The sequence below is a fragment of the Nelumbo nucifera genome, chromosome 8 (assembly GCF_055504915.1).
Source record: "Nelumbo nucifera cultivar China Antique chromosome 8, China Antique-T2T, whole genome shotgun sequence".
NCBI classification, from domain to species: Eukaryota; Viridiplantae; Streptophyta; class Magnoliopsida; order Proteales; family Nelumbonaceae; genus Nelumbo; species Nelumbo nucifera.
The window spans coordinates 13,757,044-13,768,435 of NC_142656.1; the positions used below are offsets into that span (position 1 = coordinate 13,757,044).

General features: G+C 38.3%; 1 protein-coding gene across 2 annotated transcripts; it reads left to right on the plus strand.

Moving 5' to 3' along the window:
- The first annotated feature begins 884 nt into the window (after window positions 1-884).
- On the plus strand, window positions 885-3,222 carry LOC104592376 (RNA-binding protein csdA-like). 2 transcript variants are annotated; one of them, XM_088893738.1, is made up of 4 exons: window positions 885-1,238; window positions 1,487-1,838; window positions 2,614-2,729; window positions 2,851-3,222. In XM_088893738.1, the coding sequence occupies exons 2-3, from the start codon at window positions 1,498-1,500 to the stop codon at window positions 2,693-2,695; spliced, it is 423 nt and encodes a 140-aa protein (XP_088749864.1). In that variant the 5' UTR covers window positions 885-1,238; window positions 1,487-1,497; the 3' UTR covers window positions 2,696-2,729; window positions 2,851-3,222. The 2 variants fall into 2 exon arrangements, with proteins under 2 accessions (XP_088749864.1, XP_010250021.1); XM_010251719.3 differs by having other exon boundaries at window positions 895-1,146.
- The last annotated feature ends 8,170 nt before the right edge of the window (window positions 3,223-11,392 follow it).

Below are 11,392 nucleotides of genomic sequence, written 5' to 3' on the forward strand. Positions count from 1 at the left end.
TTATTGCAGATACCAGGATATCAACCATATAGCACTGGATATGAATCTAGAAGTGGCTTTTGAATTATTGCCAAAAGGAAGGGAATAGAATTTATTGGCACTGGATTTGGTTGAAGAGAATAGATTCCATGGTGACCCTTGGCAAGTGCTCTTGGCGTTAATCCTAACCCAAATGAACCGGAACTACATGAGCCTAAATTCTAAGCTACCCATTGATGGGCTGATGGCATAATGCATGCAAGTGGGAGACTTGGCTACGGCACCAAGAATCGAGCAGTCACATGTGTTGTTTCTGTGATTTACTGATTTATGAACTTGTGACATAGATTGGGCTAACAGCTGAATTGGGTGTGGCTGTTTATGGAAAACACAACTACACAAATGGGCTGTTATGTTTTTATTTCCTACGACACTCACCACACCCTTATATTAATAGTGCTTTGCATATTTCCGAGTACTGGTGTTCCAAAGTATCAGGATTTGAGATGTATTAAATCAATGTTGGATAAAGTCAGAACGAATGGTGTGGTTGAGAATACTAAATAATAAGTGTACTCAGAAACTTAAATTAGGATTTAAGATTCAATCTATTCACATTCATCCCCTTTCAAAACGCATCCTCCCCACCTTCATAAAACCCCATTCTAGAAATGGAGAGAGAGAGAGAGAGGGAGAGAGATAATATCTCGAAAGCTTTTGAGCATGAGATATATAAATGGAGAATCACAAAAAGAGGGGTAATAATGGAATTTACATATGGGATTTGTGATTATGAGTGCATGCATGATGATGCCATCTCCTAGCAGTTCAAAAGAGGTAAGAACTTTATCTAATTTTCCAAAATTTTCTAAGTCATGGAGTCCATATCTCAAAATTTCCTTTACCTCTTTAATTTCCATCTTTTCACATTTTGGTGATTCCACTGTGAAGAACACGAGAAAGAACATTCACGACCCTCCACAGGCAACCAAGATTCCCGACTGTTGAGTTGGAAACAAGTATAAAAACCACTCCAACCCTTGCAACCAAATCACCAGCTAGCTCCCTCAACAAACTCTTCTTTCTCATCGACTACTCCCATTATCAGTTTATCACCAACTCTCATCCTTCGTTCTTGTATACGTTCAATTCCTTCATTTCCTTAAGGTGAGTTCATAAACAGCCTTTAATTTCCTGCGTCTTCAACTCATATTCTTCATCACGCTTTCAGCCGGAATAACTGAAACCACATTCAAGAGGTTGAGCATCAGTTCATCATTATTTCTAGCCAGTGCAATAATTAATAAGGGAGAAGTGCGTGGCACTATAATATATATATAAATAACTAAAGCCCAGAGAGACCACTTGTACATGATGGGTTTCTTAATTCTTTGTTATCTATTTGAGTGATGGATATGGAGGTTGATATCTTTCCTTTTTAATTTCTTCAATCCTCTTTCTCTTGCTGACTTCACTTTTTATTGCATGGTTGTAAATTAATTTACAGGCAGGGAGAAGATGAGTAGGCCAGGAGATTGGAATTGCAGGTCATGCCAGCACCTGAACTTCAGCTGGCGGGATTCCTGCCAACGATGCGGTGACACGAGGATCGGTGAGAGAGGGGATTATGGAGGCTTTGGCGGAAGGGGTGGGTCGGACGTCCGGCCTGGTGACTGGTATTGCTCCGCCGCGAACTGCGGAGCTCATAACTTCGCAAGCAGGTCAAGCTGCTTTAAGTGCGGTGCTTTCAAGGATGAGTCAGCCAGTGGATATGAGGGTGACATGTCAAGACCAAGAGGTTTTGGATTTGGCACTGGTGGCCGCTCTGCATGGAGGTCTGGTGATTGGTTTTGCTCCAGGTAATTAAACTTCATTTTTCTCTCTGTGAAGGAGGGTGTGGTGAAATAAGTTAATTAACAGGTTTCATTTCTTGTTGGATGAGGAATTTTGTACATAAATTTTAAATATTTCTACCTTTTTTTTCAAAGATTTCACTGTGGGTTTTGTGGAGGCACCATTATCCTCTGCTTGACCTGCCTGCTCTTGGAAAACCTAAGGCAAGTAGGGAAACAGAAACAAATATTGGGTTGCATTGGCTGTTTTCAAATCTTCCATTCATCTTTTTCTTCCTGCACTTTTTTTAAAACTTATTTATACTTTATATTATACTCTATATATGGGTATGAGCATGTATTTGTATTTCCTTATAATGGTGGAAACTCCATTATCCTTTGTCTGCATGTCTGTGTTTATGTATGTACATGAATATTTATTTATATTATATTAGACCCCCTCCAACAGAAAAACTTATCAAAACCCAACATAGGTTTTATGAAGCAAAGAAAAAAATAAAAAACATACAGTAAGGTAACCCCCCAAGGAAAATTTCCTGATCCACCTCTGTTGAAAAGTCTGCATTATACATCTACAATGCATGCTTAGCAATGACGCAATATTATAGACGAATTACTTAAATTAATTTACTTAATTTATGCATTGAACAAAATAGAATGGTGAAACAGGATTCATGTAACCGGCCCCATATAGTTTTTTTTTTTTTAGAAACCGACCTCATATAGTTGGGACAAGACTTAGATGATGAGGATGATGATGATATTTTTTTTATTTCAACAGGGCGGACTGCAATGAGCACAACTTTGCTAGCAGGATGGAGTGTTTCAGATGCAACACTCCAAGGGACTTTGGTAACAGATAGGCCTCCACATTGAACATAAAATTTACAGTTTTGGGTAATGATCATTGTGTCACAATATCCAATAGTTATCTATATATAAATAAATATATATATATATATCTTATTTTCCAAAACCTATCATCTTTATTCTTACACATAAGTCTGCATTAATGCAGGTACTGCAGTCTAAGGAGCCAACCAAATTGGAGAAGGCAGATTATATAATATTTGAAGTTACTCCTTTTTGTCCTCTACCTTTGTTTCCTTTTCTTTTTTTTCTTTTTGTGCTTTTATGGACATGCCTAGGGTTGTCAGTGTTGAATTCCATGTTCTTTTATGGACATCCCTTGAATCCTTGAGCATGTTGTAAGCTTTCTCGTAACAAGTATAGCCATGTAGTTGTGGTATTCTCAATCTACTCCCCAGTGTCTTTGTATGTGTTGGAAGATGGGGTTCCTAGCAGAATGGTTCAAGGTGAATGGTGTCCTTACAATAGCTTAGGGAACCACTTCTTTTTCATTAATAGATATATACATATATTAACATTATGCTTCTCTCTCTCTCATGAGATTGTTTTAATATCTAATAATTGAAGATTAATTCCATAGTTTTGTATATGGGGTGGTCCAAGGAATGCTTGAGAATTGAGAATGCTTTCTGCATTCATAATTGCAAACCAAAGTCACATTCATCTATAAAACAATTAAAGAATAAGCTTGTGGACCCCATTCAAGCTTTGGGTTCACTCAATGCAAGAGAATTTTTTTTTATTAGATTTAAGATTCAAGGAATATCTTTGAATTAATTATGTACTTGTAAAAGAGGGCAGGAATTTGAATTATGAGTCCTCTAAGCATCAAATCCCTAAAAGATAACTAATTATAGAGATAAGAACCAGATGCAATGCTTAAAAGTTATAGGCAGCAAGAACATCGAGTACTCCAAAGTCCAAACTAGCTCAAAGCAAGTAAAATCTAGCCAAAGTGTAAATGTCTAATTAAAAAGATGGAAAGAAAGGAAAGGAGGGTGAGTCCTTTTCTCAGTCTTTTCTTTATGATATAAAGAATAAAGGCAGTACTGATTACTGAAGCATTTTTTGAAACTCATTCAGTCACAAGCAGGGCAAGGCAAATCCATGTTAATTAAGGGGCCGTTTTATTACTGCTGCAATGGTGAACTGAATGACTTGTTTCCAATGGGACTATGGGAGGTTGTGATCTCCTTAATGTGGCTGAAGCTGAATCTGAAGCTGATGAGTTGATATAACCATACTTTTGAATATTTTATTTTATCAAAAAATATTTCATCCTCAAAGTTAGAGCAACAATAAAGCAATTCAGTTCAGCCACTTAAACTGTTGTCAATGGGCCCCAGAGGGAGAGTGACTGCTCGTTCCCAATGACACTTTAGTAATGAAACTGGATGTCACCAACTGGTAATCGATATAATTGCCTACTAATTTGTCTGGGCTCAATTTGGGCTTTTGTCAAAATCTGAATGGGCCCGGCACGAAGGCCCAAGCCCAAGTCAGTCTAAAATGCTATACCAGCCAACCTGAATTGCAGGCTATAAAATAAACTTCAAAATCAATTTAATATACTCATCTTAGTACCCTTGAGCTGGCAGTAGCCCATCAAAATTGAATATGGTTCAACAAATTAACAGCCCAACGCCATAGCTAGATGGATAAAATGGATTCTTTTGATAGATAGATGAACAAAATGGAGTGCACCCCATACAAAATTGGTAAATTGACCTTCAGTTTTAATTTCTTGTTTTTTTTTTCATTTAGTACTGTCAATGGGTCGGATGGATCAACAGACCCTCACCAAGCAAGGGTCTGGATCTACATTATACATGAACAAGTTATCTATCTATTAGATTTATTGTCAAATTGCAGGTTAAAAGTATAATTGTCGATTAAAACTACCAGGTCTTATCAGATCAGCTTTGCCATGACCTGGACTCAACCCAATCCATTGACTGCAGTCACAATACTAATTTTATTCTTCGATATGGTTTGGTATGATGATGATGATGACGATGATGATGATGAGAAGAAGAAGAAGAAGGGTTGGGGGATTTGAAAAAGACTACCCTCTTTTAAGTAGCCCATTAAAAAAAAAAAAAAGAATAGCTGCCACCATCACAACCATCCACAATATTTATATACATTGAACTGTTATTAGGGCATGCTTGAAAGATACAACCACCAACCAACTATATTGCTAATTGAAAAAAAAAAAAAAGTTGTGGCCCCTCCACTAAAGGTATTTGAGGTTTAAAAGAAAGCAACAAAACTTGATTTATCACAAGTTAAAAGGGTTAAAAAAGGTAGGGCAGACCAAAAAAGACCTAGGCGAAGATAATAAGAAATGATTTAAATGCTCATAATTTAACAAGGGATATAAGACTAAACAGAGTCTACGTAAATAATCCCATAATGGGAACAAAACTTAAATGATGATGATGATGATGGGTATTCAAAGGAACTTCAAGTGAAGTATGTACATCTTATTTTGGAAATTTAAGACATAATAGACATTGGATTCTATATGTTTTTAGCTAACATCTTTTTGTTAGTTCCCTTTATTGACTTCATCATCCTCATGGTTAAGTTACATTCATAGGATTATTGGTCAAAAAGCATCAATAACATTCATTAGTGCCTCCTACTACAGTCCATTACCTAGCTTTTAACAAAGATTCTTGTCTTTAACCTTCCTTTATGTTACTTCATATGCTTTATTGATGCTAGTCGAGTGAACCCACCATCTCTCTACAGGATGTCACCTGGGGTCCAGCCCTCCTCGACCACTTGCGTATGCTAAGGCTTCGCTCCCCTTTTCGGTATCTTGCACATAATTAACAAAATAAAAGAACCTGGATTGCTCTGTTATGGGCTGTTTACCAAGTGGGAGAATGGATTATGGGGCATATACACATGGGGTTTCAATTTCATCATTATTATGGGTGCAATTCGCATTGGCCCAATTTAACATTTTACACTGCTTTGGGTTTAGGCCTTCAGGTCAGGCCCATTCAAATTTGACAAAAACCCTAGCCCATGTAACCCCTATATCCTCCATCCAGTCCATCATCTGCTTGAATGGGTTGCAGTTAAACAATACAAGACGTCCTTCTGAGAGAAGACATCAGTTCGCTGCAATCCATCCAAGAGAGGATTGAGTGCAACTGGAGCTAAATGGTTGAAATTTTAATGTAATGATCTTCATGGAAAAATTTTTGACCCCCACAAAAACAATATTAATTTGACATATAGCAACTACATGCCATGTATAAAGACCTATAATTTTTATGTTAGAATATAAAGACTTATGATTCTTGAAAGATAAAGCAAAAGACTATTTGGACACTAAAATTACTAATCTGAAGCACATTAAATTCCAACTATGCTCTGAAATATAATTATTTTTTCCTTTCCTTTTTTGTAATTGCCAGAATTGAATCTGAAATCAATGCTGGTCTATTAAGTATTAAACATTTCTCATGCAAGAGAAATATTTAAATTTTGGTTCCTATTGATCAAGAAATCCATGTTTTTTTCTTTCAGATTAATGTGAAGTTTATGGAAAAGTTATTTTCCATGGGTATCACTTATTTATCCGGGTACGTGATACCCATCTCCCATGTGCATAACTTTTCCACCTAGGGAAAGCTGCCAACACTTGGAAAGGACAAAATTGCCCCTTTTAATACTGGTTTATGGTTAAAACGGTCATTGTCTTATTCACCTGGGAAATAAAAGAATATGGATAAATGTACTTACACAGGTAAGTATTTTCTGGGAAATACTTATTTATGTAAGTGTTTCCTAAGAAATATTTACCCAAGTAATTAACTTCCTAAAAAATGAATGGGGCCTCCATAAATGGGTTAAATAATAGACTTCTTTCTATTATGACAAAATAAAAAAAATATGGGTCTCCACCATATTCATAAACAAACTAGATTTCCCATGGAATACCTTTACAAAGCTTTTTAGCACATTAATCATGATTGCCTAATTTAAACTCTTCTACTGCTTACTACCATCTTTGGTTACAATTCTGCTTCAATGAATAATTATCTGAAGAATGAGTTATAGAGAAGTTATTCTTTTGAAGTTAATAAGGAATTGGTTCTTAGAATAGGTTTTGAGCCCCAAAAAAAGAATTAGTTCTAACAATTTTCATAAATTCAAACTTAAAAGTGATTCTTAGAATCATATAAATCATTAGAATTAATTCTATGGAACCATGCCAAACCCAACTGCAACGTTTTAAAAAATGACTCGGAAATGTATAATAAATAATATATTATAATGAAATTTTGTTTCACAATATATATTATATACTATATGTTATAATAAATGTAATATATTATATATTATTGAATTCGGTTTTAACCAAAATAGTCGAAAATCAAACTGAAATTTTTGAATTAATTTATTTCAGTTTTCTTATAATTCAGTTTTGGTTTAGTTTTTTGTTTTAAATTTTGATTTATTATATTCAATTTTTAACCAAATAAACCAAATGCTCACCCCTAGAAATCACATCATTTGCAATTAAGTGTGTGTTTGGAACTAGGGGTGGCCATGAGCCGAGCTCGAGCTCGAGCCTAATAAAGCTCGGCTCGTGAGGCTCGCGAGCCGGTTCAAATAGCTACATACATACATACATACATACATACATACATACATACATACATACATACATACATACACACATACATACATACATACATACATACATACATACATACATACATACATACATACATACATACATATAATATAAAACATTTTTCTCAAGTCGAGCTCGAGCTTATGAGCTTTTGACTCAAGCTAAGCTCGAGATCAAGGTTCTAGCTCAAACCGAGCTCGAGCCTCGTACTACCTTGGCGAGCCGAGATCGAATAGCTAGCTATATCCATAAGCGTTTATTGAATAAATGCTGCCACATAGGTGTCACTCTAGCATTTCCCCCATTATGCTGATTTGCACACATAGAGATTTGAAAAAAGCATGCCTTGATTTATGTATGCGCGTACCATTAGGGGAAGCTTCACTTTAGCGCTTCCCCCAACAAGTAGGCGCTTATTCACTATTTTGTTGATGTGGTGTCTAATGGCGCCTAAGTGTCGATAAACAAGTTCATTATTGTTTTTTTCGGTTTTGCAAACAAATCAAAATACAAACGTTTAGTGAATAAACACCCATACCAAACACATACTAAATCTAAAACAAAAGAAAACTAGGATTTGCACTCAGCCCATGTGCATTCCCCTGCACTCCTAACAAACTGGGCACTAATAACAAAAGAAAATTTTTGACCACCCAAACCCTAACCACCACTATTCTGCTAATTTGGCTTCAGCCCAAGGATTTAAATATCAATATGATACATTCGATTTGGGGTGTATCATATTGGTATCAGTTAGTAACGATACGGGATATGCTACGAATACAAGTGTATCCCCTCAATTGTTCGTATCGAACGGATACGGATGCGCATCGACCTATATCGCATTGTATCGGCCGATACGCACCGATACGTGCTACATCCATTCACTAATCTCTATAAAAAATGCGAATAAATTTTATTAACTTTTTCTGTTCACATGCAATTTAAACAAAAAACACATATTTATAAACTAATAGAATAAATAATGTATCAAATCCATATTTATATAAAAAATATGATTTTTAATATCAAGAAATTTATACAAATAGAATAATTATTTTAATACTTAAAATTTATAAATTTGCACATGTTATAAATCTTAAAATTTTTATATACTTTTATTAGTTATTAACTAATATTTTAATTTACATTAATAAGTAATAACAACATATTTATTATTTACAAAAAATAAAAAATATTATATACAAAATATTGAAGAATATAATATTAAATTGAATATACCAAATCCATTAATCTGCATTTATTTCAAAAAATGATTTTTATTTCATAAAATTTATATAAATAAAATATTAATAATGGAATAAATATTTTAGTAATTAAAAACTATGAATTTGTATATGATATGCATCTTAGAAATTTTAAAAAATTTGATATACTTTCAGTTAAGATTATATTTTTATAAATTATTAATTGATATTTTAATTTGGACTTGAAAATTTAATATTTAGTTGACCTTTTCTTAATGCTAAAAAATTAAAAAAGTAAAATAAAAAATAATTGAGATAATAATTAAAATTAATAGGTGCATATGTTTAGTGTCTTGGACTCTTGATTGAAAATTATGCATCTCGGTTCATTAATTGTAATATATTTCTTCATATATATCCTTAATATCTACATTTTTTATGTATTTATATACTATTTTGTGATCATTTTGATCTTAAATTTAGTGTGATTAATATATTTATAAAATTCGTATGTAATTCCCTAACGTATCCATGCGTTTCCATTTTTTTCATCTGTATTTATACTGTTGATGCTCGGATTGGCCGAGGTCAACACTGTCAATTCGCTCCTAAGCCGAGGTACGAGGTGCCCGGAGTCAAGGTGTCTAAGGTGGCCGGGGGCGAGTAGATCGATCCTACAAGATGAGAGAGCTCGTCAGAGGCCCCGGGTTGGCACCTGAGGCGGAGGCTCCAACGGTCAAGTTAGTAACAGGAGGTGGAAGGTGGATGAGGTCCTGGGTGCGGGCACCAAAGACGAGGCCACTAAAGAGTAGGAGATCTCAGAGAGCAAGAAGATTGCTTGAGAGCTAAGTTCTGGAATCTCAGAGAGCAAGAAGAGTGCTCAAACACGGGTCATGTTGGTCACTCCCCGAATTGGCGAGTTGGGGGCCGAGCCTTCAACGGGTTGCTGAGTCGTCGCCATAGGGAGGACGAGACGTAGGTGAACCGAACCGCATTTTTGCTGAGTCAGCACAGTTGGGCGGACCAATGAGTCACGGTGAGGAGGTGCTTTAGTTCGCCAGGCATCATTTTGTCTAGCCAAGGTAGGCCACGCGTGTCGGTCAGCGAACGGGTAGCAAATGCGGACATTCGTCAGTCGTTGGATCCCACCCATTTTCTTTAAATAGGGGCGGCCTCGGCTTCGGCTATCACTTGTTCACTAGTGCCTTCGCTTCCAAGAGTTTCCTGCTTTGCCAGAGCCCTCGATTTCAGTTGCTCGCCTTCATCTCCGTCGTCCTCATTTTCTTCATGTTGTTTGGTACTATTTTTCTTGTAGAGATGCCCGTGGACTTCAAGAGACTACTACTGGAGGGCGCCTTGGCCAGGAAGAAGGGCCAGGCAAAGGGCACCTCGAGGGGGTAGACTCCAAGGAGAGTGGCTATGGTGCCACCTGCAAGGGTGGAGAGGGGGTCCATGCTTGCCAAGGGGACCCCATGTCCACAGGCCCCCACTAGTGGGGGCGACAGAGGGAAGATGGCCGAGGAGGATTGACCAAGGAAGATTGGCTAGAAAAGGCAAGCCAGGGTGCCACCGGCACCTCCTGCGCACAAGGACAACCCAGTCGAGGGCGGTGTGCCGAGGAAGGGGGCTCTTGCTGCTTCGAGGAGACCGCCTACGATGGGGGCCTCCGCTGGGCCCTCATCTGCTCCTCCCGCCGCTTCCGAGCCTGCCAAGGGGGGGAGTGCCCGAACCGTCTCTACCGCCCAAAGTGGGGAGTCCGCGAGGGGGACTCCATTGATACCGAGGGCGTCAACAGGGCCCTGGTCAAGGGGATGGTCCCTCTGGGGGACCACTTAGACATGATGTAGACGGACCTTGTTGCTATCGTCGACGAGGGGATGGACTTCTTGGCTGAGGTGAGTTTCCTTCTCTTTTTGACTTGCTACTTGCTAGACTCTACTAGCTTTACTGATGGTGTGCCTGGTGCAGATTTGTCGTCACTATGTCAGCCTCGGTGACCGCATCTGCCTCCTTCTTGAGCGTGCAGCTAGGCTCGAGAAGAAGAATAAACAGCTTCAGGTGCGGATTGCTTCGGCAAAGAGCAGCTGAGATGAGACCCTCGGGTTGTTAAAGGAGGAGAAACTGCTCCGGCGGACACTGGAGGATGACTTGAAGGCCGAAAAGGCTCTCATTGCCAGGACCGAGAATCAGTTGAGGAGGTCAGAGGCTGAGGCTAAGACAAAATACTGGGACGTTGTCGCTGTTTGGCAGCAGACATCAGAGTACCAACAATGCCTGGCGCACTATGGATCCGCGGCCTACTTAGAGGGGATTGACAACACCAAGAAGGCTCTTTTGAAGATGGCGTCAGACTTCCCCATTGACCAGTTGCAGGTGCTCCCCGACTCTTTCACCCCTGAGGACAAGGCCGAGGTTCCCATCGAGGTTGCAAACGTGGGCGTCAAGGATCCTACCATTTCTCCAACGGAGGGCGAGGCCTAGCCAACTTCAGTTCTTGTTTTTGTCTGTCATAAATGTGCTCATCATTGTGGGCCAAAAATTTTGTAAGCTGAACTGTGAAATGAGATGAGCGTTTTTTCATATACTTTGTGCTTGTCTAAAAGGGTCACAAGTAGACAAAAAATAACCCAAAGTGGCTCGTTAGACGTTCGCTTTAGGAAATTAACCTCACTTATTCCCTTAGGCGAGGCCGAGGTGGACCTCGAGGTAACCGGTGTCACATAGTGAGGTGAACCGCTGGGATAGTTGGGGTTACCATCCTCTTTCTCTTGTCGTGTTGTCGTGGAGCCGAGGTGGCCGCCTGCTACCAAAGAGGTCGCCAA

What these genes read in the sequence shown, in the direction of transcription:
- LOC104592376 (XM_088893738.1), top strand. Translation starts at nt 1,498, where the DNA reads ATGAGTAGGCCAGGAGATTGGAATTGCAGGTCATGCCAGCACCTGAAC. An exon ending in GGTGATTGGTTTTGCTCCAG is followed by an intron (nt 1,839 to 2,613) that starts GTAATTAAACTT and finishes TTATTTCAACAG; the next exon opens with GGCGGACTGCAATGAGCACA.